Source organism: Aythya marila, assembly GCF_965140915.1.
Source record: "Aythya marila genome assembly, chromosome: 1".
Taxonomy (NCBI): domain Eukaryota; kingdom Metazoa; phylum Chordata; class Aves; order Anseriformes; family Anatidae; genus Aythya; species Aythya marila.
The window spans coordinates 171,000,433-171,026,916 of NC_139042.1; the positions used below are offsets into that span (position 1 = coordinate 171,000,433).

Genomic DNA, 26,484 nt, shown 5'->3' on the forward strand with positions numbered 1-26,484 from the left:
TAACAGATGAAGGTACAATAGGTTCTTTATCAAATATTTTAGTTTGATATTAAATTATTTCCATTCCTTTAAACAGTACATTAGCTGACTTATTAAATCGACTAGTTACTCATTTAAAATTACTTCCTTGCTTTGCGGTACTAGAAAATGACTCTTTAACAAGTATTCTTGAAAGTGTATCATTGCTCATTTGCTCAGCAAGGTAAGTTGATGCCTTTTAAAGCAGCATATCAATTTGAAATTTTTAAATAAAAACTGAAGCAGCAATTAGCTACCTCAACAAGCATGCCAACAAGTAAAGGACAGGATTGTTCAGTTACTGCAGTCTACCTAACCTTAACTCTTCTCACTAACCCCACCAAATATTTACCTTTCATATTTATTTTGTAGAGTGCTGCATTATCATTATTTTTCTGAAAGAGATTAGTTGCTGCAAAACTTCCTTTTCCTAAGCACTTCAAGAAAAGCAGCACACATGTCAGCAAAACTTAATGGAAAAGTCACAGTGAGCCGAATGCCACATGTAGGACACGCCACATTAAATACAACCCTAGCTGCATGCACGGAGACTGAGACTGCTTGCCAAATCATTAAACATTGCTCTGAGTGTATTCCATGCATTTGATATATTCTGTACATAGTACTCCATATCATTTATTCCACAGATAACTTAAGGATTTTCATTGCAATTTTACATGTATAGGTACAACATTTTTGTGACTGTGGACGTAACGGTTATGTATGAATTTAGGAGCAAGATGGACTCTTATTTGCAGAGAAATACAAGATTGAATAACTTTGCTGCCACTGGGTGCAAATCTGTGATGCCCTGCTTACAACCTGAGAGGGCTGAACTTGACCTGCAGACAACTCACTCTCCAGATCAGAGCACACTTCCCATACAGCTGGGCATAAGCAGGAGCTGCCACAGTGACTCCAGACAAAACTTAGTCCATCAGCTGACACAGAATCAGAAAGGTTAGCCAGCTCTTTTCAAATGATAGGACGATGTACATTTCAGATTGATAGCGAAGCTATTCAAGGATGAAGCAAAAATCACAAAATGAGAAAACAAGCCAAGTGATTTCACTGCAGAGAGAGGTTAAAATTTTGTCCTCACTGATGTTTGACAGAGCTGTAATGAAAGGTGACATTACCAAATGCATTCTATCAGGGATCACTACTGCCATGTCTTTATGAGAAGGATTGACACTAAAATTCTAGTTGTGAGGACATCAGAAACTTGATTGACCTTAAGTAAGAATTTAAAAACTTTTTTTTTTTTTGGATTGGTGGTGGTTTTGTTTTGTTTTTCCCAAATATAACCTTAATTTTGAGTCTTTCAGGCGTACAAACATTAGGATTCAAAAGTTTGAACTGCAATAATATTTTATTTTTTAAATTGCAGTTTAATAAAATATTTTTGCTTTGGAATTCCTTCAATTTGAAAATATCCGTGTGTGTCTGTGTGTTTACATATACTGAAGAATTGCTCAAATACAGGCACTTCTAGGAAACTTGCAAAACACATATTGGTCAATCTATTCTTTCTCATATAGCATCCAATTTACACACAAACTACCTCCTTCATTCACTAACTCCTTGCCATCAAATCCGATCTGCCCAATTTCTACGTGACTGCTCACCACAGCTGCTGACATTACCCCTGGAGTGTCCCTCAAACCAATGAAGGTCCTGAATCACTGAAGATTTGTAAGTATTTTTTTTAACTTAAATACTTTTACTACCACGTACTCGTCAGGCACGGATGCTTTGCATACGTAACATCTGATGAATATTTGACCAATGAACAATAAAATGCATTCCTACTCGCCTCTGGAGGTAGCTTTGGCTAATGGAATAGACTAATAGAGTACTCATTTATCAAAAAGAAGATGCAAAGAAAAGGCTGAAGAAATCAAAAACAGAATGTACGATCAAAATGAATGTGAGCCCAAAATGAAGGAGAAGGTACTTACAGGGAGCCCCGAGCCAAGCAGCTGCAGCTGCCACCACGGCTGCCATGGAGGTGTGGGAAGAGAGACTTCCACCCAATGCCACTCATCACTTTCGTTTGCATTAAAATGCTTCACATTGCTGCCCACGTAATCATTCCAGGTACAGTTACTGTGAAACCGAGACTAAAATAACCACCCACACCACAGCCAGAACGTCTCTGGGTGTGTAAAGGTGAACGACTTTGCAGCAAGTGCAAGCAGGACCTCTGAATGCTTTGTATCTCTGCGTATACCAGGAATGTGAACAGCATTATCTTTGCATTTATGCACTGACAGCCATAGATTTTCTAGCTACCTGATAAATGCAGTGTGTTTTTTTTTCTATCCTCTGTCATTTCTGGTATGTAAAACCCTCAGCTGACACTACCCATTAATATCTGCAAGTCTCCTCACAAGGCTGAATGCTTGGTCCTTTATCTGCAAGAAGCAGGGAAAGCAGTGTCTGCTAGGGTAGATACTTCTGAGAACATCATTCCCATGGGTTAGGTTTACTTGGGCAAGAGGGAACTGGGAAGAGGTACCTACAGCAACCTGCTGCAGGCTGCAAGACCTAGCACGGGGTAAAGAAAGAAGAAATGCAACAGGCAACAGTGGGAAGAGTAATCAAACAAGAACTGCTCGTTGCTTATTGGCCTGGCTTTGTACGTGGGCCACAAGTGCAGCTCAGGAGACAGACCTCTGGTCTTGACTCACCAGTCAATGGGGAAAGTTGTTTAATGACTTCAATTACAGATCTACCATGGGTAGCTGAGTATTACTGATAGGCTGAAGACAGTCCACATCCCCACAAAGATGTAAAGACGTCAGTACCACTGTAATGACTTTAAAGATGCCTTTCTGCCAAGTACATTTGCCCCTATACAACTTTAAATTTCAAACACATACTGTACTGTGGCCAGAATTGATAAAGATGTCTTGTTTTCAAAAGGGCAAGGGCACTGTCTTGACGATTACAAAAGTTACAGAAGACATCTGATGAAAGAGGTGTCACAGAACACCACTCTGCCCAGCCCAGGACTGCTCTACCTCTTCTCCTCTCAGCTCATAAAAGCGAAGATCAAGCTCACACAGGACACTTCCTCAGGATGGATAAACAAAGAGTCACCAACCCACCCCTCCCAGCCAGTCATGCTGCCCAGGAAAAGCCCTATGCATTTGTTGTTGTTCCTCCAATACCACTTGTGAGAACTCTTTCTTCTGCCTCAGGAGCAGTGAACAGAAAATTCCTTTATGAAGCCTGGTGTGTATGACTCAATTAACAGGCCATGACTGGGCACAGAGGATGTAATTATTAAAACTCCAGGAAGCAAAGAGTCTCTGTCCAAACTTTGAAATGCTACAGAAAAATGAGACAAATCCTAGGGGAAATATTTCTGAGAAACTAAGAAATAGCACTCGTGGGAAACTAAAGGGAAAAGGAAATTTAGAAATCATTTAGGATTAGAGCTACTGGCCCATACAGAAACCCCTCCTGTCCTTATCAGAAGAGGGAAATGAGAGCAGGACAAAGATGTCTCAAGAACATAAATGCAATTAAATATGGCAAGACCTACAATAACACATCAGCTTCATCAATTGAAACATCCACAGCTATGAATCCTGTCTTGAGGTCTTATATGGGAAGAAGCTGAAGAATGAATGTGGAGACATGAAAGCTCCATGAGGATATGTCAGTCCTTTAATAAAGTCTCCCTAAAATTGCTACTCCTTTCAAGGCGTTTTTAGGTAAAGATATCCAGGAAAGAGCAGTGGAGGAAAACTACTGCCATGGGGCAGGAAAGTGGTTGCAGGGTGGCAGATTACATGTCTGAAGTGAACCAGGGCTATGAACTCTGCACAGAGCCTCAAACTGAGGCCAAAGCATGGGCAAGGACAGGCTTCCATCAATGTTAGCAGCCAGAAAGAAATGCAAGAAACTTGGTCCCAGAGCTTCTGTGATTTGTAAGCCTCCCCAGAGTGTTCTAGGAAGAATGAGGACTAGAGGGATGCATATGGCCACAGCCAGTATGGACCCGTTCCTTTATCTGTTGTCTTGTTCACACTTACAACTCCACTGAACTGCAGAGGAATTAAAAATCTGCCTGCTTGGTAAGGACGTAAGGCAGATGTTCCTGAGCCTTGAGGAGTGTCGTGACTCCTTCAAGTGGGGTTTATGAGCCTGACGACAACTAAGCAGCGGATGTGAAAGAAAAGCCATAAAACCAAAGGGAAACTGGAAGTAGGAAACATCAACAAAAAGATTTGGGAGCTTCTGGCATCAAAGGTAAGATTATTCTTGGCAGAAGTCTTTCCCCGGGTCACTCCAACAGTCAATGTTATGCCATGAAAGTTCATCAGAAATGTTTGCTGCTGACAGCGTGAGGAAGCTTTGGCAAAAAAACTCATTGCGGCAGTCAGCTACACAGGGAACACACAGCAAAGCCCTTGAGGAATCAATAGTGTCTTCTTCAATAATAGTTACACTGTGGGGTTTTGTGCTACTTTGAATCAACACGCAAGTCAGGACCTAACTTGCTTCTGACATACAGACCAGCTTTAAATAGCAACTTCAGTATTTCTAACAGATATGAAAAATCCATTTCTGACTGATTCATGCATTTTATTGCCTTCATATAATGCTATAACCCTATAAGAAGTCCTAACAACTGTTCAGCTTGAATTAACTCTGTTGGTACTGCAGATCGTGAGTGGTTGTTTTTTTTCCTTCCACTCTCATTCTTTATTAATAGGGTCATTTAACTGAAAACCTGTTTCTAAAGAGTTCATCTGTTCATGCTGCACCTGAAGTCATAATCCTTTGTTTGCAACATCACAACTGGTTGCTGTGGAAATGATTCTGGTGTCACAAAAAAAGGATTAGTAAAACTGTAAGTAGGGAATAAACAGGTTGAGAAGATGAACTCTTAAAAACAAAAAGGCTGTTTTCCCGTAACTACTCACAGAAATAGAAAAAGGAAGGAAACAAAAACTTTTCCCCAGATCTGATGTATAACGTATGTTCACACAGTGTTGTCATAGACCAGAGAGAGAAGAATTTCCTTCATCATCATTGGTCCAGGAGCAGTGTTCAGAAAAAGATTGCTGGTCATGTATATATTTATTGCATTTTGAAAAGATATTTCTAGAACACAGGACCTTACCTTAAAACTCTTGTTAACGTTGTGTCTCCTTCCCTTCTCAACAAAGGAAAAAAATATTCTGTGGCTGATTTTGTGCATCAAGTATTTATGCATCAATTGGACCCTATTATAAAATTACTCAGCTGACATTCTCAGTCATTAAAAGATTTAAGATACAATGGGCTTCTGTAATTTGACAGGTATAACATAAAAGCATAAAATCTGGGTTGGAAGGCACCTAGATATCTTCTAGTCCCACCTCCTGCTCAAAGCAGAACTAACTCCAAATTCAAAGTTACATCACGTTGGTCAGGGTTTTCTCTAGTTGACATTTGAAAATGTTCAAGGAGGGAGATAACGCAGTGTGCATCCTATTGGTCACCCCCATTCACTGTGCTCCCTGGGAATTTTGCTTGCCTCCTGGCTATTGCTCCTCGTCCCCTTATACCATTCCATAACTGGGGAAATGTCATGGGTTCAGTAAACCTATGCAAGCAAGAGAGAACAGAGTCCTGTTTATGTTAGGAATTCTGTTGGTGCAGAAATGACACTCTCCATTAACCCACATCCTCAAATGACTCTCCTCCCCATGGCCTGACTTTGTACATAATCTTTCCACAACTTGGGCTATGAAGGAAGCTTATGATGGGGAATTCTCATGCAGAACAAGGGTGAGTCACTTGCATGTAACAGCATGCAAGTACAGCATGTAACTGGTTTATTCCATCTTTCCATGTACCCCCCCCCCCGAAAAAAAATATCTTTTTTAAAGATTTCAACAACCATATTGCATTGATATTCTATTTGTATTGCAATTCATTAATTTTAAGATGATACAAGCTTTCTGCATGAGCTGTAGAGGTAATTTTTAGTATAGGATTAAAAATGACTAATATTTAACTTTGGAAAATAGGTGCTATAGTGCTCTTCAGAAGATGTTTTCATCTTTCTTCTCATCAAAATGAATGCTTTAGGTACACAAGCAACAACCACAGATTTCAAATAAGAAGATGTCTTGCTCTTAGTAGGTACATAGTGTTCATGAAAGTTTTGTGACCTCCTCAATGGAAGACTGCTTTTACTTTCATTAAATATATATATATTATATCCCCAATAAAAACAACCCAAAAGACATCAAACTCCAGAAAAAATACATTGAAATAACATTAAGGATCTAATATAAATCCACAAAAGCCAGGAAATTCAGAGATAAAGAAAGACTTTCAGACGAGGGGAAACTTTCCAATATATTAAACTGGAGCATAAATTCACTTCCTCTTCACATGTTTGCCATCAAGTCATTCCAGACACAGGGGGTAAGTTCCTCCCTGGGGTAACTCAAGTGCCTTCAGCAGTGCTACACCAAGAATTAATCTGGTCCTACAGAGCTATGCCTTAATACTTTCTGATAGTTACCAAAGATATTTGAGTTTAAACAGCGAACTCCTCTCTTACTGCTTATTTTCCCATCGTTCAGAGACTGCTATAAAACTGAAGTGAGATCGCCATAGTTTCCATGACCACAGACTACGATGTCAATTGCGGGGTTATGACTTCATCGACAGACCAACTAGAAGGGAAACCTCTGTGCAAAGGAGAAAATCCACGCTCTAATACAAATATACCTGAGATTAGCTACGACAACACTGCACCTCACTGAGCACAGGCATTCCCATCTGCATAAATAATATCCTTGACTTTTCACTCACGCCAAGTATGAAAATACCCCTTAAAAATTTCTCTTTCATTTGTAAGTCATTCATGGTGCTGATCTGTTGCCACCCAAACTCAGCCTTGGCGCTAGTGATGTGTGGGCCAAACTTGACGTCAGCAGTAGTCTAAATCATGTGCTATGGGCCCCATTCTTTGCTCCACTCTCTGGAAGCACAAAAAAACACAGCTTTAGACAGGATATGAAGGGAATGAAGTGATTTTAAACTGCCTTCAAACCTCCCGAAATTCTGCCCCTGTCCTCAAGTCGACATGGCTTTTGGCGCTGGGGCCACTCCCTCTACAACAGAGAAAGACAATCGTAATAAACTCGTTAGAAGATCCCTGGCTGTCTGGCTGAGCAATAGGATCTGAAAAAGGAATGTGAGAGGGAAAAATGGAAGGAGGGGAGGTAGGGTGGGACCTCCTGAACTGTGTCATTCCACAGCCAACCCACATATACCAGACAACTGCCTTGAGCCTTGAGATGTGGAGTAGAACTGCTGTGAACACAAGATCTTTCGGCATCACCTTCAGTTCTGAAAAAGCAAAAATTATTTTTCCTTTCAATTTCCTAGAAGCAGAAGTTAGAGGGGCTATGACTGACTCACTGCAGTCATGTAGGGTGAGTCAGTCAGATGGATAACTTCTGCACTTTTTCACCCTACACTGAAAACTATGGTATCAGTGTATGGGACACAACTTAATTAAAGACCTCCTTAATGGTTACCTGAAATTTCTCATATTTAGTCTTAGTCAGATGTGGTTTTTTTTATTTATTTATTTTTATTATTTTGGATAGCCTCCAAATAAATCCCATCAGACATTTTTTAATTAAATAAATGCCCTTTTCAAATTTTCATCTGTCTTATCATGCTCAAATTACTCAAAACGAGAACTTTTTCAAAGCTTCTACCCCTGACATTTATGCAGCCCTGAATGAGGAAAGTGGGCAAGCTAAGTACTCAGAAGTCAGCGTGGAGGAGAAGACAGACTGAGAAAGGATGCAGCTACACTTCACTTCTGTCTCTATACTTATGCAAACTGCTCACATTGCAGAAGTGTAAAGGAAGGACAAAATCTCTTCCCTGGCTTTTTGAAATATGGCTGCTAAAGCTCTTGTGAAAATTAAAAAGTCAACAAAAACATGAGGAAGCTAAAGAAATCAATAGCGTGCTGTACCCCAGTTATTACACACTCAAGATAATGAGTGTACAGAAGGATGCACAGAGTCTTGCAATGTACAAAACTTGCTCTGGGACATCATTTAATTAACTATCTGAAATTTTAATCACACAAAGCAAACCACAGTGATTTATAATTATGCACAAAGATCATGATGGCTCTAACTTCTCCTTAAATACCTTTCTTAGTGATATGTAAGCACAGGATTAATAATCTTTTTCTTGGAAAACAATGGCATCTGGTTTGCCTGCAGTGGCTCTTCTACTTCCTGAAATGAGTGATGAAAGAGACGAAATAGCTTCTGCTTGGAGCAAAATTGTTATTAAGCATATAATTTTGAAATGCTTTTGTGTGCGTGTGTGAACTACAGCTAGAACATAATTTCTCTTTGTTGCTGTCTGTGCAGTGGATATTGCCTTTACCTAAGGAATTTTGATCTAGTTGAAACTAAAAGTATGATGCACAAAACCCTCTCCCTCAAGAGATGCTGCTGATGAAGGGGAAAATTCTTTCCTTTATTCAAAATCATAATCAGTGGCTTTGGGTTAGCACAACTAAGAAGGCGATGCAAATTTATATATCACTATTTTCAAGTATTTGGAGGAAAATCCAAATCCAAAGTCAATGAAAATCCTATTACTGAATTTTCTTCAATGAAACAAATATTTTACAGAGTTGCCTTAAAAACAGTTTTACTGAGTTACATACTCCGTGAATATATCTACCTCTGACCACTGCTGAGTATACCCTTAAGGAAGTCTATACAAGTGGAAGCAGCAAGATCATTCATGCAATTTCAAAACCATGTCTCTATCTTAGAAAAAAATGTGGAAGGCTGAAGTGCAGCAGTATCCATATTCCAGTTTTCAAACAGTCCACACTGAAGTGATTAAATAATAATAAGCTTCTACTTCTCTAAGAATCAATACTATTTATACAGCATACAAGTCACTTTACAGTTAAAAAGTATCAACAAAAAGTGTCTGTATATCTCTGTGCAAGTACAGCCTGGCTGTTATTCACAGAGTGAGGGCTTAAAACTTCTTGACACAAGTAAAAAATTTATCATATTTACAGATCAATTCAAATAATATCCTTGCCATGTGATAATCACTGTGAAGTTTCTGTTCATCTGGTGCTTAACAGGAATATGTATAGATCTTCTGCCTCAAATGACCTGTTTTGTCCAAACATAGCTATCTGCATAATTCATAGAGCTAATAACCAACCAGCAGACACAGTTATGCACCACACAAGAGGCAGATGGGGCTGAAACCCAGGTAACTGATGTCCTTAGGAATTTGGCCACTAACTTCAGCAAGTGTAAGATTTAATTGTTCATCTCCTGGCTGCATGCCCTGTCTACTTGACCTGAGGGACCACCAGTCACTGACAGACTGTTCATCTATCTGTCTCAATCAGACTTACATATAAAACTTGATAAAATAATTGTTTCATGCTTGGATGGTCATCTCTGATTTAAATGGGAAGTTTGCAAGTGAAGCACTTCTGCTTCATACACCTCTGCCTCCTCCAAATAGTTTATGTGTCGACGGATGGTAATGAATCCAAAAGTGCATGCCATAGCAGAGATCTTTGTCTCCTCTGCATTTTTAACACTGTGATCCAAGTACATTATTTTGTCAATGTGTTGTGTGAATTGCTTCTTTTTTTAAGACACAAACAGACAGTTTTCTGTGGAATAAGAGTCCCCGAGCAGATTTCTTAAGGTGTCTAACATCATTAACAGGAAACAATGCAGCATGAGCAGCCAAAGTATGAATGAGTTCAGTGTGAATACTAAGGAAACCCCAAGAACATGTTAACACAATGCAACTTTGATAAGATCACAATAGTGAAGCTCACATATGTGTTTGTATTACGTCTTGTAAAAGGCTCCAATTGCTGTTTATTAGGATAATTGATATAACAGTCATAATGGATTAAGATAATGTATTGGGTAAAGTCACGATTTTTCTGCATACAAGAATGACCAGTCTGAATGCTTTTTAAGTTCCCAGCAGTTACTTTAAACAGACAGGATGTAAAACTTCTACATCTTGCCAATTCACCGACAGTCTTAATGGCTCCAAAATGGAGACTGCCACTACAGGCAAATCACTGTTAATCAAAGTCAACCAACCTCTGTGGACCAGGCTTTGTTCTCATTGACCCCGATGCAGATACACCGGTAATACGCTACTTCAAATGTAATTTATCAGTGCTATTATTTGTCATCATAAGCAGCACCACAGTCTGACCCTGCAGATCCACAGTTCAACAGTTCTCAGTGCCAACAGACTGAAATAAAACAAACTGAAGATAGCAAGTTTATTACAAGTATATATATATAAATATATATATATAAAGAAAAAGCAGAATAAAGAAATATGTTATACATTGCTAACCTCCTAAAACTGATACGGAAATAGCACACACACACACATATATATATGACTGAATCACCAAAATCCTGGAAGTTTATGATACGTACAATAATAGCATGCAATACTATCTGAATCAGTAAGAGAAAGAATCAAAATCATGTGTAAATAGATTACAGCAAGCTGTTGCCTGCAAAATTTTTGCAGCCACACTTTAAAACATACAAATAATGTCTTATGTGTGTGCAGAGTGCTCTAGGATGGGATCCAACACATCTATTCCTTCCTCTCAGCTGCCTAACTTTGTAAGTTCCTCAGCTCTCTAGTATTTTCCTACTTAACCCTAAAGCCCTCTGCACACTGAAGTTCAATTAGCTGAACATGCTCAGAATTGTTAGTCTCGGGTAGTAAGCCTTACATCCCAATTAACACTTGGTGCATTTTGAGTTTCAGCTGACAGCCACCCACAGTCCAACTCCACAGCCTGGAGAAAGCTTTGGAGCTACAGGACAGAACACAACTCCTTTCAGGAGATGTCCTTCAGGCCAGGACAGAACACAACTCCATTTACAGTACTCAAACCCAACTTGTAGTTTGCTGTCTCAGAGTGGGAGCACTCAAAGGGAGTCTGCCCACTAGTTAACATGACGAAGAACCAAACCCACATCTCCTACACGAGTGTCTTAATCCTCAGTTCCTGTGCTTCCCTGGATGAGAAACATTCTCCAGCCTTTTCCTTGAAGCTGAAGTCTATATAGAAAAAAGGCCCCAGAAGGAAAACAAGAAAGAAAAAGGCTATCGTTTGAGTTATTACTTATTAGTTAACGGTCTTAACTTCTTAGTTATTCAAACTGAGACAGAAGTGGTGTTGCAGGCCATGTTCTCCAGAGTGGGCATTTTAGATCAGACAAGAAGCAGCTCTAGGAATGTCACCCCAGATCTCTATGTGCATGCCTAAAACACCAGGCAAGGCTGCTTCTCGTTTTCATCTGCTGTCATTTAGCCCTGTTACTTTTAAATGCTTTGGGTTTGAGGAGTTCTCACACAGCCCAGCTCATGGCACGTCACTTCTCTTGGCACACAGGTTTGGCCCCAGCTGAGCAGGGTTTCTGATTGCTCCAGTAATTAGGTTCTTACACTAACACTGGAGTTCCAGTCCCTCTCCATCAAGAGTCCATCCTTATGAGATGGCTAAGCAAATTTATCCCAAGTAGCATGCTAGAAGCGCCACATTTCTGGTTCCCTATACAGTGAGAGGAAGGATAGATATATTATTTCCATGAAAGCTCAGTGGATCACCTTGTGGAGTGTGGGATGGAGATACGTGAGGTGAATGGATCCCTCTCTGCACCTATTTCACATCACTGCCTGTAGAAAGACTAAATGAGAATGGTTTTGTCAAGCAGAGATTACAGCAGCTGTCCCCTTCCAGGTCAAGCTCCTAAACTCCTAGTGAGGCTCTGTGCAACATAGGTGGAACAGATTTTCCACAACAGCAGGCTACAAGAGATGAGGGATAAGCCCCAGGGATGTCTGTGTTCAGAAAGCAAAACCACATCCTTCCCCTGCCTGTCAGCTCAGAGTGGCCAGCAGCTGCCCTTGCACAACAGAAAGATTACCTACCTAGAAAGAAATCACCACAACACTGAAACAAGAGGAAGAAACCTGCCTGCCTCTCTGCACTGCAAACAAGGAAATCATACCCCACCAACAGCCTCCACCAACAGCAAGGCTGATAAGCATTTTCTGTGAAATCAGAATGGTTCTGAACAGGCAATAACAGAAAACTGCAAAACAAACAGCACATTATGAGCATTATCAGCTACAGCACCAGGATTACATGTTCCTCAATGTACGGCTCTTTCATTCAGTCCTGTATCTTCCCAGGCCTTGGTGTCCTGGTTTAGGGTTCCCTCTGAAGGCTGAAAAATCTGGGACTTTAGAAGATCTCTTCCTCCTTTCCCAGCACTGTCACTACCACATCTTTAAACCACTGGACCCTGTATCCTAACCTGACTATTAGAATAGTAAGGCCTGCATTGATCTCGATCAAATGCATTGATTGCAATTTCAGTTGGATTCTTGTCCCCCTATTTTTATTTTTTTCCCTTTGTAGTCTGATGAGTAGCTCAGATAGGTCTTGGTAGAGAAAAAGAGGTGCACTTGTAAACACTGTTGTAAAATGTGCTCCCTTTGTATTTATGATTGATACCCAGCATAAAATAAATTAAAGACAGCAGAGTGAGAATGGACTGTGCTAACTAAATCACATATAAAATACATCACTGCTGATACAAAAAAAATATTTGTTCTCCTTCCAAATTGTGTGCAGCAAAATTAGAAGCCACCTCCTGGTGAGGATATTTTATAGCTATTTACTGAAAGAAACCCGCTTTCTTGTTGAAAATCTAGCATTGTGCCTAAAATATAATACTGAATGGCAATTTCAAATGAGACTCACTCCCAGGATTCTGGAATAGGAAATAATACTTGCACTTACTGCATGTCATGACTTTCATTCAAGCACCTGAAAGCACTTTCCAAATATTAATTATCCCAATACTAGCCTCCCCTTAGTCCAGGACAGGAATCAACCCTGCATTCCTTCAGCATCCATATCTCCTGCTTGGGTCTGTAAAAAATGCAGAACGAAGCCAAAAATATTACTTCTCTTTAATTATTATCGTAGTTCTTAATGGAGAGGAGTAAATTCATCCCCACAGGGGATGACTGCCATTTCTAAGATGGCCGTTTTCTATCTCTGGCAGAGAGTAAACCTGGTATTTTCTTGGATGGGTACTGTATTACTGACGCGTGCAGTTTAAAACCAAGTTTGGCATGGATACATCAAATGAGGTGCATAATTAGCCAGAAACTAGAAGAAATCCTAGAAGTCTTGACTCCGATCCTTTTATCCTGGATCGCGCTTTATCACATGGGTTTTCATTCCCTCTGCACCACTCCCCAGAAGAAGGATGGGGAATGGAAATACCACCTCCCGATGAGGTGGCCTGGCATCACCTTGTCCTTGTCCCATAGCTACGGCTCACACCAGCTAGTCCTGAAAAACAGACCAACCACATTCAAAGCATTTTAGAAACTAGGCACCATGGTGTTGTGACTGCATCTGACATTCACTGAACCAGCACTGGACTTCTGTATGTAATTGGGTTACAAAGAGAAGAAAATGCCACTGATATGCACACTGTTTTCAAATACTTTTCAGGCTTATATTTGAGTTTGGTTCAAGTATCAAACCCCTGCTGGTACCAAACCTCTCCACACTACCCTGCATTTAAAGAACACACTTATCTTTCCAGTTTCCTACTCCTACCTGTCACTGCCGACCAGCTAGACACATGCTAGAGTGACTGTGTGCTCATGCCTGAGTTCACAGCAACAGGTAAAAAACACATATTGGTTTAAGACACAGAATTCAAAAGCGTGCTTCCCTCCCCTACCCAACCTGCTCACAGCAAGCTGTACTGAGGAAGGATGGCCTTGAGCTGCAGGCACAGGGCAGCATGCCAGGAAATCTGACTGCTATTCCTGGCGCTTCTACAGATTTCCTTGGGCAAGGCAATTAACCTTGTGGAGTACATTTTCAATGGAGGTGAGGCCCAGCTCCTCTTTCTGCATTCATAACGTTTCCAACAGTGAAAATGGAATTGTAGGAGCAAGAATGACTGCCTGCACTTTTTACTACCTGGTATGCCTTCTCTGTCAGGCAGCTGGATGCATGATTGCTGCAGATAACCCTGCCAGCAACAAAGCAGGGACTTCACACACCACAGGTGTGTGAGGCAAAAATGCCTCTGGATGCTGCCACGACCAGCCCCACTGCTCGGTTTCCTTGTATGTAAAATGGACAATGAGGCTTATGGAAATAAAAATACACAGCCAAACAGAAAACCATTTGCTAACGTACTTAAACACCTGTTATCTGAGATCATAAAAGAAACAGCTCAGAAATTCAGTTTACCTTTTACTACAGGTGCTGTATTTTTTACTTTCAGCATTTTTGCCCATTAAAATTTCCTCTTTGGGCCTGAAGCAGAATAAAAGATTTTCCTTTAAGAATTTGAAGTGACAATCAAATTCAAAACATTGTTTAGCTAAACTGGATGTCTTGTAATATCCCTTAACAGAAGTGGAAGCAAATTACAGAATGACTGAAATATCCTTTTGGTAATATACATTTATTTTAGAAAAGAATGATCATGGCTAAATTTTCTCTTGTGGTCTCCAGGAAGACATGCACCTGAAATAGATGGTGACACATCTATTTACACCTATAATGGATATACTAGGAGGTTATGAGGAAGGACAACAGTGGTGTCCAATCTTTGCTTAGACAAGCTTTCAGAGAAATGAAGACACATACCTTTCCGAACACAGGTAAGGTAGAACATATTTTAGTGTATTTTTATGCGTTTAGTACAAGCACGGATTTTTTTTCCTTCCCCAGAATGCTGAATAGAAAAAAAAAGAAGAAAATTGGAAAAAAAATCATTAAATATGTGCTAGACATAGGAGAAAAGGTTATTAATCACTAGTGCTGCTTTTCTCAAAATTTTCAGATTTTGTGAGATGATTTCTTTTACAGAACTTCTGAACTGGAAAGTAAATACATAGATATAAAACTTCTAAGGCTTTTAGTTCATGCTCTTTATCCACTCTTTAAGCTTAGGAATTTTGAAGAAGAAGTCAATACTCTGGTTTTCATAATTGCAAAAGACACTTCAAGCCCTTTAGAAAACTGAAATGATGACCCCTACCAGATGATAGTGTTGCCTGTGCAGAGATAGAATATGTTCATGACAGAAAATATTTCATATTACCATGTTACAAAATAATAGCAATTACCCTAACAAAGAAGGTAAGGTAATTTGGAAGACTAAAATAACAGGAACATGTGCAAATTTTCATGGTGGGCTTCACACAAAGCCATAACACCACATATATTGCAGTCAAATTAGAAAGACATAAAGTATCGGAACTTACATTATTCCCACAAGTATGAGTAACAGATTTTTTACCTTTGATATCTTCTGTATCTGTAATTACATAAATAGCAACTTTCTTTTACATTAATCATCTAATGCAGGTGATTTAAGTTTTACCTCAGTCGTGGTTTGCTCCAAATGGACCATGAAATAATTCACTCAAACAAAAATGGGTTCTCATAAAAATGGCAGCTCTGGCCTGGCTTAGGTATGCATTGGTAAGCAGCTTGCTGCCAAAGGTGGGATTTCCCTCACATAGCTTTTGCTGTCTAAGTGAGGTTTGTGCCTATTTTTTCAGCTATGCTGTCTTTCCCAATGGCAAAAGATTGCCATCTCCAGATGGGAATTTACCACAACTGAAGCAAAGCCTTTCTGAGGGCAGGACGCACCATGATCGCACAGCACCTTTCTCCACTGCCCAGAGGAGAAGCCTGCATGCTTCTGAGATTACACCTTTACATGATACAAAAATGACTGCACTGAGTGAGAAACCAGAAAAATTGGTTAAAAAGCACGTCACATAGCATGGCATTGCCAGAGAGAAACTTCTAGCTAAATAATTGTTTGCAAAGACTCGTTACAGGCAAGAAATAGCCTCAAGACATTGATGGCTCTTCTGGTATTCCTGTTAGATTATAAAGAATCTGAGGCAGGGGGGTCTCTGGATATGTATTTCTTCAAAATTCAGAACCTCATTTTCCAAATCTTGCAGGTGAAGGAGGATTAGGAGCCCTCAGTCTGGCTCAGGCCTCCTGGAATGGCTGGAACAGAAACGTCTCCTACGCTCCATGCTTACAGCTTGATATGTCAGCTATGTCAAAACTGCAGCGGGAAATAATCTGAGGAAACACTTTGCAGAAAAAAAGCATTTCTGTAATGATTTTTTAAACGTGCCTTGGCATAACTTAAACTGACTTTGAGTATAAAATGAAATTCTGCCCTCGTTAAAAAGGGGAAAACCTGAGCTTCAGAAATACTGTAACAGCTAGCTAATCCTGATCGGATCAGTTAGAACTCCTGCTTAAGGAAATTAATTTCATTTCTGGTTATCTTGTATCTTCCAGCAAACTGAAATGTGCTACCTAGACCATCTAGGACAAAACAAATTTATTGAAAGACAGAGAGGTTTTCTGAACAAGCCACAATTCCTACTTGGGTGTCAGTGACTGGGTGACCACACAGATGCTTTATATGCACGTCCTGTCATTGGAAATCAACTGATTCTGTTCTGCTGTTACGATCAGCCAGAACTACATCTTTCCATCCTTTAAAACAGTTTCATGGAATGGCATCAGTCCCCTCTCCTCCCTGACAAAGTCCTCTTCAAAGCTGTGAAAAGCTCTGGGCTATTCCTTGTTTTTTTTTTTTTTTTTTTTTTTAAGCAATTCTGCCATGCCACAGTGAATCTGTGGTTCAGGTTAAACAAGGTGGATGTGAAATCAGACAACGCCAAAAATCTATCTGAAGACATAACAAAAACAATGGAAATAAAATACAAACATCCTTTAAAGCATAAACTTCAGAACTGGGTTTCAGGTTTCTCCATTAAACTGATGCATGGGAGCTCTAGAAGTCTATAAAATTTCCAGGGGTTTTCAGTGCATTTCCTCACAACAAACAGCAGAGTAATTGACTCATCACTCTCCTGCTCTACTCCTGCCCTGATACTTTCAGTCAACTTCTAGATATACACAAATAAAAAAATGAAATTGAAATGAAATGAAATGAAATGAAATGAAATGAAATGAAATATCTTTGACTGTGAGCTCTTTGTATGTGAAGCCACTGACAAAACCCTTTGCTGATTCCACAAGAAGCAGCACTGGATCCCAGTGGAGAAAGCCTGGCACTGATGAAGTCAAGACAAACCTTTCAGTGACTTCTGGGCATGCTCATGAATATGACTTTATACCTATACATAAAATAATTCTGCTAATAAAAAACAGGTTGCTTTACCTGCCTTTTCTGAGCAGCAAAGGCTATTTCTGCACTAGCAAACAACATGGTCCAGCAGCAGAAAACAGGCTGATTCTGAGGACCAAACTCCATAGCAGGCACCTTTCAAGAGGTTTTTATTTTGCTTTAGCCTAGTCCTATGGGTTGACTGCCTACTGGACTGTGTTAGGTGTACTATGGGAGCAGGTCTTCCAATTTTGTTTCATTAGAAAGGAATCCAGCCCATGAGCTCTGCAATGCAAACAATACCTGGGGACAGTTAGGAGATCTGTTTTCAAAGCACACTCCCCATTTGACCTAAGATGCTAATGCAGATGCATCCAAAGAGCTTAGAACATGTTCCTGCACTAAAATCTCTAAAATTACAGAGTACCAAGGTCATGAAGAGTTTTACCTCCCTCCCAATTAATAGGACTCACAGCCTTCAATGCATTTCACACATGTGCAGCAACTTACAGTGAAGATGAGTTCTCCAGCAGCAGACACTGTGTTTCTGATTCCAAATATTTTCATTTCCCATCTGTGTGATCCTTATTACCTTCAGGATTTTTATTCAATTAGCCTTTCACATTTGGAAAGCTCTTCTATGTAGCTGAGTATTTTATTTTCAGAAGAGTTTGTCACTCTTTACTGTCTGCTCTACTTACAAGGGTCTACTTTTCCTTGACAGCTTTGCAAAGCACTCTTTATTGCTCTGAAAAAGTCACCGCATGTCTCATACGTCTGCGATAAACTGGGTTCCTTGCCTTCTTCACTAGGGCTCTCCCTCCCCCCTTCCCAGTTTTGTATCAGTCAGGAAGATTTATGTCTCTTCTAAAAAATAATATATAAATAAATAAATACGTTGCGAGTCACAAACATTAAATACTTAATTTGAACCGGCAGAAAGACCAGCTACTGGAATTCTGCAGCAGTCTGTTAGCTCATATGTCTCTGCGTGCGCATACTGAAGGAAACAGCAGAAATAATACTTTACAATTTGATGAACAACATATGACACTGAACCTCCAGACTTGCAAAAAAGGGTTACAAACTTAGGAAAATACCTGCCAGGCAGAATTCTGCCCTCTCCAAGAAAAAGAAAATCCGAACAGTCCTTACTTTAACTGAAAAAGAACTGTTATCATCAAGGTTATACAGTAATAAAATGGGATTAAGGAAGAAAATAATCATTAAGGACTTCAGTGAAGTTTGGGTGATAAAACAGAACGTTTTCTGAATACATGAGACAGAGGATGATACTGTGCCATCTGCTTTTAGATAGAATTGTTCTTTGATTTCACTTATAAACTTACAGTTGGCACCATAGTGGCTTGTAATAATTTAACTGTATTTCTGGAGCATAGTATCACTCTCCATTTCACCATGCGGAGAGAAAGAACCCTGAACCTAATTTAAACTGGAAAGGGAGAAGAAAGAGAGAAAAAAAAGGCACACTTGGTTTCGTAGTCTACAAAATTATCTCAATGCAAGCTGCAGATATGAGTATTATCTCTGAAAACCACAAGAAGCAATCACACCACTGGAAGAAGCAAATAAAAAGACCATGCTTCCAACAGACACAACAGGAAAGCAATAAGGACTTTGAGAATACGCCTTAGTTTCAAAGAAATGAGTGCAACTCTTGTAAGTATGGGTCTCATAAAAAGTAATGCGTATGCCTACTAAATAGCCAATAATTCCCATTTCTGTGAATCAGATTCTTCATCCCAAACCAGCCCATATTGAAATTAATGCTTCCCTGATACTGCCTATTCTTTCTTCCCCATAAAGATACAAAAATAAAAGGGAAACATGCTAACCTAAACACGCCACAATTGTTATACTTAGCCCCTTCCACTGAAAACTCACCTTAATTTCTGACTACGAGCACTTGGGAGATAAAACCTTTTAACATTTCATACTGCTATGTTTCCCCTTTTTGCAAAGCTATTCAGCCATCCCTATTCAACCATCATGCATTTCTAATTCAGTGGAGATGGCTTGCCTGTTATAAATTACTCTCATAAAACAGCTATTTCTGCTGCTTCCCCTGGGACTGCACCCAAGGTGAGGATCAAGCCAGCACCACTTAGCATCCACATGTGCAAGCTCCAAACCGAACAGGAGGAAGCAGGCAGTAACTAATCTATGTTTTACTGCACTTGGCATTTGACTGCTGCAAGCCACCTTTGGGAACATCACCAGCACAGGTAGGTTTGAGGAAGCCACCTTGTTTCATAATGCCAAGGAGCTGCTTCATGTACCTGAAATCTGCCTAAAAACTACAAGCACAAACAACACATCTGGTATGGATGGGTCTGTTTTCTCTGCTGAACTACAGAGGTGTCCTGGGGTACTTTATCTCTGGACAACACTACAAAACTAGTTCTTAACATGACTGTTAGAGCTCTCTCTCCTCTGTTTAGCTGTTGATACTCTGGAGAATGTCAGCTGCAGTTTTAATGACCTTCTGGTGCCAGTTGAGCCTTCAGAAGCATACACGTTGACAGCAGTGTTAACATCCATCCAAAAGAACTGAACAGAGGAGGGGAAAAATGACAGGACTGGAAAACTGAGATGGGGACAGAAGGATTCAAAAAAGAAGTTTAGAGAAGAAGGTTTTCCACAAAAAGGAAAAAGTAACTACAGAAGGGAAATCAGAAATGTAAACTTATGACGGAGCAAATGGCCACAACCTTCCACACAATCTAATTTTTCAAGTGGTATCCTCACCTCCTCTGAAAATGTATTTCTGCATGAAATACATACACACGAGAGGTAGACATCAGTGACAACACGGCATTCCAGGTACCTCAGACTGAGATCTTTCCACAGCCAAAGAATCAAAATACATTTGTCCGTGGCCACATCTACAGAGTAAGTGGCCAGGAAAAGAGGAAACTTTGAATGAAACATATCACTGTCACTATAATTATATGAAGCACAGATGGCCAAGAACAAAAGAGCTTAATTCTAAGTGCAGATATCCTGCTGTTCATTTCTGCTCTTTCTCACCAGATTTAAGGAAAATACACCGTATTTCCAGGGAATGTGGGACAAAGACGTTTTGATTTTTTAAACGTTACCTTGTACAAACTACATCTGAATGTTATCACCTCTTTTAATCACCTTCTGATGTCTGATAGTGCCCCTTTAACCTTTGTTACTCCATTACTGAACAAGTTATCTCATTGTTACTCTTTTTTGGAGGAAGAGTTGTGCCCCTTTCCATGCTGATAAGAGACACATAAATATTCACTCCCGACAAACATTCAATAGTAAAGTGTCTTGAGCAAACTACCAGAGTCTAAAGGTAGGAAGCTGTGGTTAACTTCTCTGCTATCTTAACCCTTTAGTCAATCCACCAGAACAAACAGACACAGAAGATGGATGCTCTTTTCACAAACAAAGCAGAAATAATTGTTCCCTTAGAGAATGGATTTTATAACATGCTTTATAACACAGAAAATAAATCAAATGATTAGAAGTGGAATATCTACCCATTTTCTGGGCCGCCCTCTGGGTCGCTTTTCACCAGTGGCTTCTGCTTTCTGTAAAGGGAAAAGAAACACAACATGTTTTATACCCCAGCATTGTTTAACAGCCTTGGTTAACTAGGAACTCCTTTCCTGTAACATTATCCATAAGTATATCTCTAGGGTGGCACCAAGCCTCCCCCTTGCTCTATGGGTTTTCTGTCAGAAGGTGTCAGGATAATATTCTTTTGTTCTGCCATTTCCAAGCCCATGTGAATGCCTTCACCTGCACCCAAGGGTGCCCCCAGCCCTGGTTCACAGAGGATTGGGACCTGCAGAACCCCAACAGCATCACCTCTAGCCTTTCACAGGCTGCCAGGCATCACCTGAAGGTATTATGTTAAACACACAGCCCATTTCAAGCCTGAAAAAAAGCAATTTATAGCAGCCACAATTCTTTCTTTTCGTCTCATGATGTTCATGCATGAATTGTGTTCGGACAGACTTCCACCAGGAACGTGACACTGGGAGGTAACTCCTCTACTTCACGTGAGCTTTTCCAGGTAGACATGCATCCTTAAGCTCTAAGCAAACATATCACCGCTCCAAAACAGACCTTCCCTTTCAAGGTTTAAGGAAACAGCATGGAAGCTGCCCTAGAAGTAACAGTGATATTTATGTAAGCCCAACAGTTGGTCCTGGAGCTCAGCTTAAAGGAAATTTGGGTTCTGCTACCAGCCTTTTTCACAAACTCAGTGGGTGACACTGTGGATAGCACTGCTTGCTCGCTATAGGAAACTACTTACAGGCCTCAAAATGAGAACTGCAAGTTATTTTCTCTAGATGGGCTCTGCCCATGCACACACCTTGTCAGGTAAATAATCCTGTCTCACTGAGGGTGATCAAGATTTTGCCACCAGCTTCGGTGAGAGCAGGACTTCTGCTGCATAAGAAGTCCCTAAGAGTGAACACTTCTAGCATGCACTCTGTAAACGTGCTCCCAAATTTCCATGAGCTGTTTTGCTTCAAGTTAACTGTATGCATATTTGATTTGCCCTCAGAAATCAACTGTCTCATTAAATAAATCACTCGCCGATCAATCTCTGTAATGGACACTGTCACCTAATGCTAGGCAAAGCAGATCCCTCTGCAAGAGAACCTGAGACGAGGAAGCAGAGGAGGAATCTCTACAAAAAAAAAAAATGTACCACAAGTTAAATGCAATTACTCTGAAATAAGTATCTCACCAAGAAGAAAGCTGTGAAAAATAAAATTCACACTCCTAAAGGGCAAAATTATCACTCAGACTTGTTAAAAGAGTAAACTTACTCTTTAATCGTTTATACCAGAGTTACATGTAAGGTGAAACCCTCTTATGAGAATACTTGTTAAAGTGCATTTGCTACATACCGGAGCTGTCTATTTCAGAGTTTTGGTGCCTTTTAAAGTGTTCATTTTTTCCAACCTTATTACTTGAAGGATGCAAAAAACGTGTTTAGTTTTGAAAATTTATTTTTGTGTGTGTGTGTCCCATTTATGTTTATTTCTCAAAACAGGGGACGTAAGCCTAGAAAAAAAGATCAGCTAAAATTGTTCTTAACAAATCTGCACCTGACACGTTGTGAAAGGATAAACACCATTTATTTTCTTCTGTATTCACTGAAAGACCCTTCACCAAAGCCTAACTTTTTGGAAACTGAACCCACTTTGCTCTACCAATTAACACTACCCAAAGGTTGACAAGAGCTGTAAGCTTAACCAGGGCACTCAACGCTGCCTGATGGGATAGGGGAGCTGAGCAAAACCCCTGACAGGCTGGGGGAGCTGAGCAAAACCCCATGCCACCATCTACCCTGCAGCACAGCATGGGGGTGCCAGGAGCTGCTCCAGCCACCGGTGGTGCCTGGCCCCTGCAGCGGGGACCCTTTGCACTGAACGGCGCTGTATCCCTGCTGCATGTGATTTCCACCTCATGTCAGAAGAAAAACATTTCCAGTCCTTATCAAAACCAAACCTTTCCCAGAGGTGAGCTGAGCAAACAGCGGGCCATGCTAGATACTATGTTCTGGTACAGGGCGATTCTGTAAGTAAATAGGAGGGTTTCCATAGACTAAACTGCAGAAAGTGAGCGACGGGAACCTCCCGAGTGGATGTTTTTATCTCCATTCTGAGGGAAGGGAAAGACAAAACACTCCTGGAACAACCATGAAGGAGTAGTGGCAGTCCAGCGGTGACAATAAAGGCATGAAGTTTAGGAAAATATTCCCCCCTCTTCCCATCTGGATTTTTTATTTTTTATTTTAGTTTGAATTCTGCAAACCTAACCCGTATTTTCTCCCACAAGGCTGTCTTTTAATGTCAGTGTATGAAGAAAGGTTTTATTGCATATCAGACAAATAATTCAATGTTTCTCCATATCATTTTCGAGTAATTAATAAGCATAGGAATACGTAAGTGCTAAAGCTTTGCTTTTCCTCTTAAATAGGTATTTACATAATCTAAACCATGCTAGTCCGTTGGCTCTTTGCTTTAGTTGAAGTGTTGCCTCTGAAGCTAGGAATAAATCCAGGGAGAGCCTCAAGCCACCCAAAGATCACAAGGATCCCTATTTGGGCAGCAAGATGCAAGTGCTCTCAGCCACCTTACCCACAGCAGCCTGTAATAGCTTAGTCAGAAAGGAAGCTGCTGCCTTAATCCTCTAAAGCACTCTCTGAAATTGAGATGTGTTTGGTCAGGCTTTTCTGAGCGTTCGGTGCTGCGCTAGGAGACATCCTCTTGTTCTGGACAGCTGAGACACAAAACCACCCAACTTAAAGAAGGGCTGGGGCCATAATCAAACCCAAGTTTATGATACTTCATGGAAAAATATGAAATTTCTTAAAACCACTCACGTAAACATTTCATTGTTGCTGTGTCACGTTTTAGGAACAGAACTGGATTTACTTGTTCTTCGGCACAGGAAATGATATTTTTGCCCTGGGTGAGAAAGATGGCCACTCCAACCACTGCCATGTCATTAACCTGTCTCCAGACAGATCTGCAACTCATCCAAGCCCTCTACCATGAGGCCACCAAAACCTGCTTCCAAATGGCTGCTGTCACCCTCCATGGTACCCAACCGCCCAGCATCCCTGCATCTCCCCGCTGCCTAACTGGGCCAAGCCCAAGCAGGAGCTGAGGCTGTACTACTGAAGGCAATTAACAAGACAAGATAGGTATAAATAATTGAACGTGCTCTTCAGATATCTATCTATTGTCAAGGAAAATTGCGAATGCAACAGAATCCAAATTTTAGGAACTCTAGCCACTGTGCAAAATGATCTGAAAACCTCAGATAAAATGTGCCAGCGCTGAGGTCTGGTGGAACAACTGCTAGGTCCCAGCATGAGGATCACTGCTGCAAAACCATGCCAATGGAGCTTGTGCAGGGAAGTACCCCTCTGCCACAAAAAAAAAAAAAAAAAAAAAAAAAAAAAAGTTCTTTTTGCTCTTCATTTTTCTTTCTTAGAAGAAACTTAAGCATTGGCTGGATACAAATATATCACACTTTTCACGTCATGCTTTACCCCTTTTAACTCTAAACGGGAGTCAGTCTTCTCCTGCTTTACCCATCTTGCTCAAAACATTTGTGGTCATTTGTGGTCCCTTACTCTTTAGGTACAACAACCATACTACAATCCCTTGATAAATCTGAACTTGTGTTCCCTTTAAGTCTTTTATGACTGGTGCTGGTGAGAATGAATGAAGCATGGAGAAGCCAAATAGATTTTCATGAACCAATTTAGGGCAGAGTCCTGGTCACGTGCACTTTTTTTTTTTTTTTTTTTTTTTTTTTTTACCTTTGGACTGCTTAACTCAGGGACATGGTTTTCTACATACCAAACTCTGGCAATGTAGTGAGGAAACAGTAGTAAGTGTCACCACAGAGAGACTCCACAAGTTCTGGAGAATGGTATTTCAAGATCTAGAGGTACCATTAGTTAAGTTCACTACATGAATAACTACAACAAAAGCCACAACATTTAAACTGAAGGCGAATTTTACAAAAAAGACTTTATTTTTGGATATTCCTGGGATATCCCATTGACATTTTCTTTTGAAACAAACACACAGTAGTTACTATCCCCCTACCTTTTTTTTTTTTTTTTGGACCCAACAATTGTGTTTCTTCCTTCCAAACAGGAGAGCATTTATACAGTATTACAGTATTTTTCTTAAGCCCAGATACAGGAGCTAAACAAAGAGAAGCCCCTGAATGCTTAAGGGAAATGTGATGGGCTGGGAACACAACTCAGCCTCACAAATAAAATTCAAGCACACAACACCCAGGAAACTAGAAAGGAACATCCTTACTATGATCCTTCCACAAATACTCAAGTTACTCATTAGAAAAAAGAGAGAAAAAAAAAAAAGCTTCCTTTTTTGCTAATTTTTTACAAATATTTTAAATGAATAACAGAATGACTTGTTTGAAGACACAGACTTGAATAACAGTCTGATTGGGGAGACTCATGTACAAGGTGATAAGAGCCTTTTTGTGTCTCTCTTCTCATCTGCTAACATGTTGTGTTCGTTCTGTTCATGAAAATTAAACAATTGAGAAATTATTTGTTTTTCCATAAAATGCATTTTACCCTTTGTGTGACATAAGTTAGGTATGTGTGATATGCAAACCTTTTTTTTTTTTAAATCATGTATTACCTAAAATTAGAGTAATTGCCACATTATTAGCTATCCAATTGGTCTTGCAACATTCTGTATGCATTGTCAAGTTTCACATTGCTAATTTCCTAACAAGCACAGTTTGTTTTCAGATGCCCCAAGGCCAGTTTACTAAGACCAAACACAAGCTCTGAAAGCTAAAGGGAAAAAAAAATTAAAAAAAAGTCCTATGAACCAAGAAATTTTAAATCCACAACACAATCAGCTTCTAGGGTAAAAGTGTCCCTCAACTGATTTAAGGGCATTTGCTTTTTGAAGCACAACAAAACAAAGCCCCAGCACTCGAGTATTTTTAACTGACTGCGAGTTTGTGCAATGCATTTTTAATTGTGATGTGTAATGGTTTGCAAGAGAACACCCCATCAATTAATCACGAGTGCCTTCTCATGTCTGCTCGGTGGGTGCTAGTGGCGTGCGTTTATCTTACATGTTGTGAACACTACAGAACATTTCAATGAGCTCACTTTGAAAAACACAGGCCACACACTATTCTGCAGAAATTCCAGCAATTTCCAGTTGCATGTATAGGACCCATGTTCACAGGCACAGGGTCTGAAGTGAAGTTAGCCCACTTCTGTTTCTGAGAGTTGAGACAGGGGATAGAAAGCCTTAAATAAATATATGTGTGTCTATGGATGTGTAAATATGTTTGTCACAAAATCAAACATATAGATCACTCTCTTAAGAGGTGATACCCTCATCAGCAAATGAAGCTTTCTGTGTCAAAAAAAAAAAAAAAAAAAAAAGTGTCAAAACCTTTCCATCCTTATTACTGGTAGAAAAACTATCAAAATTGGTATTAGATGCTTTGAGATGTCTGGTGAGAAGCTGAACCATTTTAGAGAGGGTTAATTATCTATTTGGAAAAAGAGCTAAAATATTTATCAGAAATGTGATCACTGACTTTTTTTTCTAAGAAGGCTTTA

General features: G+C 40.0%; 1 protein-coding gene across 4 annotated transcripts in view; it reads right to left on the minus strand.

The window, feature by feature from the left end:
- The window catches only part of HMGA2 (high mobility group AT-hook 2), a 114,475-nt gene that overhangs the window by 82,470 nt on the left and 5,521 nt on the right, over positions 1–26,484 (minus strand). For all 4 annotated transcript variants that reach the window (XR_014316752.1, XM_082751687.1, XM_082751688.1 and 1 more), the window contains exon 3: positions 20,861–20,911. Coding sequence is in view for 3 of the 4 variants with exons in the window: in XM_082751687.1 (XP_082607813.1) it covers positions 20,861–20,911 (51 nt within the window). In the remaining variant the exon portion in view is untranslated. The remainder of the gene's footprint in view (positions 1–20,860; positions 20,912–26,484) is intronic.